General features: G+C 34.3%; 1 protein-coding gene across 1 annotated transcript; it reads right to left on the reverse strand.

Annotated features, from left to right (window-relative positions):
• Positions 1 to 845: 845 nt before the first annotated feature.
• Positions 846 to 5,529, reverse strand: LOC105319141 (tripartite motif-containing protein 2). The gene is made up of 2 exons (XM_011416551.4): positions 5,410 to 5,529; positions 846 to 2,543 (listed from the first exon to the last, which is right to left on the reverse strand). The coding sequence occupies exons 1-2, from the start codon at positions 5,414 to 5,416 to the stop codon at positions 922 to 924; spliced, it is 1,629 nt and encodes a 542-aa protein (XP_011414853.3). The 5' UTR covers positions 5,417 to 5,529; the 3' UTR covers positions 846 to 921.
• Between the last annotated feature and the right edge of the window lie 3,383 nt (positions 5,530 to 8,912).

Consider the following 8,912-nt stretch of genomic DNA (forward strand, 5'->3'; position numbering starts at 1 on the left):
CAACGTACGAACGTTTTGTGTATTAGCAAGAGCGATGCACGATTTTTAAAGATCATAAGATAAATTGCAGCTGTTTATGCGTTTGCTGTGCGTCCATGAGACTGTTGCTCATTGTTTCTCATGTAATCTTGCAACGTTTGACTATCATTGCAAGATTTATCAATTTCAGTTTTCATGTGTTCCCACTAGTTTATACTGGATACAGGTTTATTTTCGTTTCGTAATTTTTTTGCTTCTACGTGCGGTTTTGGCTTGTCTCAAATTCGCCCCAACACCTTTGTGGTAAAAAAGAAAAAAATATATGAGACATTTGGATTCGCTAAGTCTTAATCCGCTTACTGACAGAAAGAGCGAAATAGGCGAAAATTAAAATGGGGCGAATTATTCTCTAATACAGTATATACCGTATAAGCAAATCTGTTTCTGGCCACAATCAATTGACCTTGATTTTGGCTGTTGTTTTTGTCGTCTTCTTGGGCGGTATCTTTTCTTGCATTCAAATAAACCTACTAACAAGCGTCAAAAATGGGTGGTTTGTATACCCCCTCTTACTCGTACGTCCTACATGTATCGCATTGTCGCTTGTTCAATCGTCGGATCATTTGGTCATTTGTGCGATCATATCGCATTATCCTACAACGCAAGATTCAATGCGTTGACATCGCACAACGGTCGCTCTAAATCGTGCGAGTTTCGCACGAGTACTTTTTCATATGCGTTTGTTTTGGTAACAGTTTACGACCCATATCTAATATTTTCGGTCTCACGAATATTTTGAAGTTTCTGCTTGAGCGCCAATTGTAAAAGGGGCTTCAGAAACGAGCATGCATTAACAAACCTATAACTAGCGTACAAATATTTATTTAACATATAGTCATATAAAAAAATCATAATAAGTGGATACACAGAATATTCATATATTCAAAAATGATATTGGATTTTCTTCACTGTACCCGTGCTACACTGAGCTACAAAAAGATTGTCTCTAGAGTCCACAGATAAACTACTTGGATCTTGCAAATCACAGTTGTTAATGTAGCGGAGGAACTGTCCGTCCTGATCCAGGATGTGGATGCAGCGGTTGTTTGGGTCAGCTGTCAAAATCCAACCCTTGCTGTCTGTAGTGATGCCTTTTGGATTGAATGGTCCTTTAGCAGTTGTATAGGAAGGACCAGTGTAGGTAAACCGGAGTTTCCCAGCCTGATTGACCACCAGTACTGCACGGGCTTTATAGTCTGACACACAGATATCTAGGTTTATGTTCTCACTGATATTTTTGGAGAACCCACTAGGTGAATAGAGAGGTTCACCTTTGTCGTCGAATTGAATTATTTGTTTCTCTGTGGAGCCGCAGTAACGCGCAATTTTCGTTTGCTTATAATCATCGCTTTCCATGATTACAAGGAGGCCATCAGAAGATGTACTACATAAATCAAGAGGCCTCCAACCACGAAGTATGATAGCTGTTTCTATTTGAGTTTTCTTCACTATGTTCACAGTCCTGTCATTTTTATCTGTATAAGCAAGATATCCACTTCTTGTTATTACAATGGCGAATGGCATTTCCCCCGACATTGTTTGGATTGATTTTATCAATTCTCTCTGGAGATTATAGAGTCTCATTATGCTGTCACTTCCACACGTCCAGACGTCCCCATCATCCTGACAAGAAATGCTGCGCAATTCGTTAGCGTCATTATATTCCGTCCTTATTTCTGCAATGACTCGAGGTTCGTCTTTCTGAGGACTGACTTGTCTAAGAGACTGAGCACCTGCATATTTTGTAGTATGATCCGATAAGAAACCAAACAGACTGTATAACTGCTTTTTGTTTATCCTATTAGGAATAAACATTGGTAAAGAGACATTTTGATCAAACGGTATTGCTCTAAATATAGCATTTCTGGATTTGAAAGAAGGGGGAAGTCTGAACTCTCTGGATTTAATTTTCTTTAAATTTGCAATGCTTTGACTGATTTCCAAAATTCTTCTTGTGATTTCATCTTCCTGTTTATTCAGAACAGCTAGGTGTTTGGAGTTCATTTCATCAAGATCTGCTTTCAGATTTTTGATAATGGTGTCTATTTTTCTATGTAAATCTTCTCCATGTTTGTCGATTGCTTTTAACACTTGTTTTGAGTTTTCGTTCAAATTAGCCTTCTGAACAAGAATGTTAGATGCAATCTCTTGATGCATAGGGTAAAGTGATTTCTCCAACTCTGTTAAATCTTTTTCAATGACCTCTTTCTTTTCTTCATAGTTTTCAAAAATCGAAACGAATGTATGACCTTTATGTTGCTTGGAAGAAGCACATATTGCACAGATAGGAGAGTCACATTGTTCACAAATTTTTTCAGTTATGTTTGAGGAATGTTTAGGACAGTTATGTTTTTTTGGTTTATTGGACAGATGTTTGGAAACACATACTTTGCATAAATATTTACAGCATACTTTACAGTACATTTGGAGAACCTGGAGAGGGTTCTCACAGACATGACAACGCAAGACAACTTGGGCCTTGGTCAAATGCTTCTTTTTGTGATCTGGAAAAAGAAAAAAAATATATTGCTGGCTCAAAATCCGGATTCACAGGGTTACGGAAGATCAACAAAAGATAAATGCTAATTATACTCTATACATTTCTGTTTCCCTTTTTCTTTAAAACTCAATGAGTATAGATAGCACGTAGAACAACTACTAGTTTGAACTTTACTCTGTATTCATTAACGGATGACTATCGGGATCGTAATTGGATGACAAATATGTATATTGCCGTGCAATAGGTATGTATAACTTAAATATAGTACAACTGAATATATTTATTGACAGGGTACATTCTATTGTGTACACATGACACAAGGAGAGATTGACAGCTAATACATTATCTACAAGAAGAATAGATATGTTAAACTTTATGAGTAATAATTTTTTTTATTTTGAGGGATTTTAGGGTTGACCATGGTGGAATGAATGATGTTACAAAGAACACGAAAACAACCATCCATCAAGCCACCTGCTGCTACCAACTTCTTTGTGAAATCAAAATTGGAGCAAGATGAAGGTAACTAAATTTTTTAATAAGCTAGTATATAATATCTCTAAAGAATTTTAAGCCAGGAAACAATTATAAATACCTTCTTTCACTTTTTATAGCAACTTGACCCATAAATGCTTTTTTGATATTTAATTAATTATTCATTTTATTTTAAAGATGTCACAAGAGCAGAGCATATTAATTTAATATGGCCAGTAGTATGCGGATTATCCAGTATATCGCTGGTTTCCGAATTATGTTTTTAAGTTTAGATAATTCAACATATATGGTTTTGAATTACCTGTTCTATTGAAATATATTCACGTTTATGATGTTTGTGGCGGTAATGTCCCTGACTAACAAATAAAACTAAAACTCAGGACTTGTAATCCCCCGGTAATCAAAGCTATCTATTATAGAGACCTTGAAAACTTTAGTGTTATCAAAGCAAATTTTTTCTAATGGTGAATCATGAGACTACCGATAATTAAAATTAGGAAAATGTGATTGCTTGCATTTAATGCTATTTATAAATAATTCCGACAAATTTACCTGTTTTTGACCATCTGATATTCGCATCTTTCCGCAGTTATAACCAGTTAACCGAGATGCTTTTTTAATTTCAGCAAAAAGGCAATCTATACCACTATATTAAAATAATAGACTCGAATTTTAGGTCTTTAATACCGAGAAATCGGAAGCGTACTGTCTTTTGTTTTATATATTTTCAACATCATTGGTACTTCAAGGTTATCAATTTGTTTTTATTTTTTCTCAATCAAGCTTCACTCATTAATGATCAACGATTTTTTTTTAAATCCGGAAATCATCTGGATTTTTTGGATTTTACAATCGCATTACATTCACGCTTAATCACGGGAGACTCTTTAGTTTATGTTTCCACAATATCACATTTGCATGGATTAACTCAGAAACGATGATACAAATACGTGTAAATTTTCATTTAAGATTTGCTATATATTCTGTTCATCAAAGGAAATACGGGAGATAACTCAGTGCATTTTAATATGAAGAATCCCGAAAGTTCTGAATGTCAACATTGTGTGTAAAAAACGTTGGTAAAAAGTGTTGAATTCTTCTTTAATATGAATCAAATTTTTAGATGAAAGGTATTTACAGCCTCAAAATAGGTTGTTATGAATAATTTGACTGTTATTTTCAATGCAAATTCATTTATTTATTTTTCTCTAAAATCATTTCAAAGCTATTTTGAAATTTCTGCTACATTACGGGTATATGGGAGACATTTTAACTGTGATGAAGGCCTGTCCCGAGACGCAGTTAGATAATTCTAACTTAACAGAGTGTAGTGAAATGAATAGCATTAAATGTCAAGAATACGATGTGTCGATGTATCTATTTCGTAAATGTCCGATATCATATGCAATTTTGACACGTGCACGCAAGGGTCAAAGTCTAGTTGTATTCAAAATGCTTAGTTAAATTGACCTTAAGTATGTATAGCACATCAGTATTGTTTTATATATTAACATAGAATTCATTTGCTTATGAGTGTCATACACATTGTCAATGGTCATGACTTGAGACTGATATAAATTATATTTCAGATTTCAATGATTTATTAAGATATATCAGTTTTGGTAGAACTGGAAGTACAGAATTTGAAGAAGTCAATTCTTATATCGTAAAATAGTTCTCAATATATTTTCGATGTAGAAATATAACAAAACATGATTCTTTTTGCTTAAAATACAATGCATATTTAGCCAAGCAAATGACTATTACCGAAACCTCTATTTACATGCATGTATTATTTGTTTGATAGAAACACATTGTCATATTGAGGGACAAATGAATGCACTTATTTGCATGTTTTTTGTCACGAAGTAAAAGTGTTTTTTCTAACACTTTCTGACTACAAAACGACACACCCGTCCATTTAGTGTCATGAACGTTGTCTATATACTAGTACACTTGTTAATAGTTTTGTTAAGTAGATGAACTGTTATCTAGTACGCAATTCCCACAAAGAACATGTGTCAGCATGCTTGGTTTACATTAGATTACTGTATAGGCGCCCTACATCAGGCAGAACAATAAAACGTTTGACTCATTTAAAAAAAAACCCACATTTTTGGTGCTTGGCGACTTTACATATACGATGTAGTGAGACCAAAATAAGATAACAATTATTCTGTATATCAACTATGATTTCAAAAATCAAAGAATATGGTTTTTTATGGAACATAGTTGCTGCATTTACCTCAGTAGAATTTATCGAAGAAACATTTTAATAAACTTAATGGGGATAAACAATTTATAAACATGAGTATATTATATTGTGCAAAGAAATATTTTACAGATTAAATATTCAATCATACAAAAATACCAACCAGACATGGCGGTTATCCACACAAGTGTCCCTAACTACCTGTATAAGCTCACGTGACATGGTTAGATAAAGAACAAAAACGTTGTCATGATCGACAAAGAGAGTGATTCAAAGCAAATATAAAGAGAAATGGGACAGAGAGTTTACTCTGGTTTCGTTTGCATTGAATGCAAATATGGGAGTTATTTGTCGTGAATTAAATTTTCCTTAAAAGCATACAACATGAAATGTTCCATGGTCTGGTTCTATTAAGGAGAGTTTAACAAATATGAAATGTACATTGAGAATTTAATATCCTTAGGATATCTGTTAAACTAGTAAAACTTCATGGTTTACAGAAAAAGGAAAATGGCAGTAAAATCGCTAACAATTTCATTTGGCCTTCACCTTTTTTTCCGTGTAAAGTTAAGATTTAAAAAAAAAGAACCTACAATATATTTAATTGATAAGCACTGACAAGGTAAATAGCTTTGGGAGTGCACCATTTAAAAAAAACCCTAAAAAACAAAGCTGTGGAATTTTCAGAAAACCAATGGTTTTATCGTGTTAATACCCTATGGTTGATAGGAAGCAGAATACAGTGTGTGTTCGCCTGCTGACAAGGAGGACAAAAATGAAATAAGGACGAATATTTCCCTGTAAATACAATGTCATACTGTAAACCAACCTTTATTTAGAACTTTATTTCGCGATTTACTGAGGGTTAACTAGTTCGCGACGACTTAATCTATCCAAACACTTTTTGTTACCACAACTATAGGAAACAAACTTGTTCGCGGCATGAAACATTCGCAACGACAAGGTTCTCGGAAACCTCATGAAAATTTCTTGCACGTGAATAAAATGTTGGTTTACAGTAAGCATTGTTTTGAGCTATACGATATATCGGCTTTGAGTCTTCAATAAACTCGTTCATATATTAGTCATCAAATATGTAACTTCACAAAGAAACGTTCAAAGGAACTTTAACCACATTTTTTCAATAATTGAAGAACCACCAAAACTATGTACCATAATCTCGAAATTTTTCTGTGTGTGTCGTTTGCTACGGGCAGATTTGAGTGCAGAGTTAACCACATAACACTCAGTACTGTAGAATCCCTATTAATTCCGCGATTCAACCGTTTGCATCAAATCGAGACAATTTGAAATATGATAAAAAAAATTTAAAATCTGCGAGATTTACTTCTCGTGATTTTACTCATGTTCGATTAAGAATCTCCAATATCTGTCACCTAAAAATTGTACTTTACGAGGCCAAGTACAGAACGAGTACGCACACTTTCGCGCAGCGTTTCATTTGTATTGTGACGTCATCTTTTTGCTTGGTTGACGCCATGGCGTGATAGTTTCAACTGCAGATATTCAGCGAAATTTGTTTTAAATAGCTCGTTTGATGCGTAAAATTAATGTTATATTGTGGAATAAACATAAATGTCTCGAAGTATAAGCTCAATTTGGGCTCGGGTCGAAAACGTGAAGAGGGTTCAGTAAGCCTAGCCCTCTGTCACGTTTTCTTAACCCGCCTAAATATAGCTTAATTCATATATTTCAAGACAGTAACCATGTACTGTGTGGTAAATGTCTTATTTTTTTTTATCTTAAAATAATAATTATATCAGTAGAAATTCATGTTAAAAATTTCATTCAAAAATCTAGGGCAGAACAAATTAGACCCGGCCTCGTTAACTAGAAACACCGAAAACATTTCATGAATAAGAAAATGTAAAGTCTCCTTTCGATTTGCTTTTTTTTAATAATCTGGCAGTTATATCTATTCTATTGTTTAATTATCTTATTTAAACTGCCGCATTGCAGACCTGGCAGACAGTGGCCACGATTTCTTCCTGACAGGTATGAGCAGCTAAGGTTCGAGTAACCCTTTCTCCTACTTGGAGTAAGTTTTACTATTATCGTGTAGACGTGTTTATTCTTTGTTAAAGAGACAGTACGGCGCATCTTATAAAAAAACCGACTAGAAAAATTTTTCCGATCGGTTTCGGTATTTTTGTACTACTCATGAATGCATAAACTTTCAGAAAATTACAAATTTCTTTTTGAAATAAATCGGGGGCTGGCGTACTATATAACTTCAAGTTCACTCCTCATTTCCTTATTTTCATAGCAATTTTTTACATACTCCCAAAAAAGTGTGGAGGGGGGGGGGCAACTCCATGATAATTCCATTTCTTATATGTAAATTTTAAAAAATTTGTTGCTGCGAGAATAAGTGGGGGGCCAGGCCCCCCCCCCCCCCCGATGCTACGTGCCTGTATTATTAATGCGTATTTACTGCAAACAAAACACATGCAGGGCTCGCAAAGGATTCTCCTGGATATGTTTGTTGATATAAATATGTCTTTTCTACTTCTATCAGGTAATAATTATACACAGTTTTAAAGATAATCACAATTGTTATTTTGTAAGCATGTATTTTGCGTGTTTATCATAAGAGTTGCTACAACCTAAATTAATTTTTGTAAGTGAGATTCCGAGGGGTTATTTGACATATTTACGTCTGTTCATTTTAAATGAACAGAAATTGGTAAACCAAGTTTTCCAATAATAAGTTATCGCGAAAGTGATTATGTGTTCCATTTAGAGAGTCCCTTTTACCTCGTATACCATGATGACCGTAGTCGGACGAAGATCTTTAGTTTTCAGCACGTGTCAATCCCTATCAAAATCCACGTGGTACAAATAAATGATATAAAATTATTCCCGTTTGTACGACCCTTAAATTTCCGGAAGCTCAAAATTACGTTAATTAGGTATATGAATGGGATTTTTATGCATTTCAACTATTACAATCAACGTTATTTCTGATTTCCTAACGATACAGTAGGTAAACCTGAAGTTATTCACATATGTGTTTTCAGCTGTATTGTCTCTTTAAGTAGTGTGATACTCTTAACGTTATGCAGTGTTCGTATTCGCTGTTGTTTTGTGCTGTTGTATGGCGTGCTGTTGTTGCAATAAAGTTATATTTAAGTCGATGGGACTTAGCCTATGTTTATGTAAGGTATATTGATCATGTAACCCAAAATATGTTTATTGTATAATTTAATAAGGTCCTTATCCAGTTTCTGGCAGTCCATAACCATGGTGATACCTGTCTGCCACTGTCTCACGCCATACCGGTCATACTCAGTTTCAGTCCGTTTCCTTAGGATGGCCTATTCAACGTACCCGTGTTTGAGACTTGTGACAACATAGAACTTCAAATTGTTCATGATGTGTATATTTTGTGTATATTTGTTTTTTTTTATCTTATATAAAATATTGTAAATAGAAATCGAATCTTGTTTTGTTTGACTGAACAGTCACGACGGCTTTCGAGACAATTAACCTTTCAGAAGTCTTTTTTATTCCGTTACGAACTGTTTTGAAATCTGTCATCTTCTCTACAGCCCCCTCAATATTGCAGTAATATCCTAGCGAATTATCCTCTCAACTGGGGGAAATTAAACAGCGGTTATGAACTTAAATAAATTTGTTAACGCA

Source organism: Magallana gigas, chromosome 4 (assembly GCF_963853765.1).
Source record: "Magallana gigas chromosome 4, xbMagGiga1.1, whole genome shotgun sequence".
Taxonomy (NCBI): Eukaryota; Metazoa; Mollusca; class Bivalvia; order Ostreida; family Ostreidae; genus Magallana; species Magallana gigas.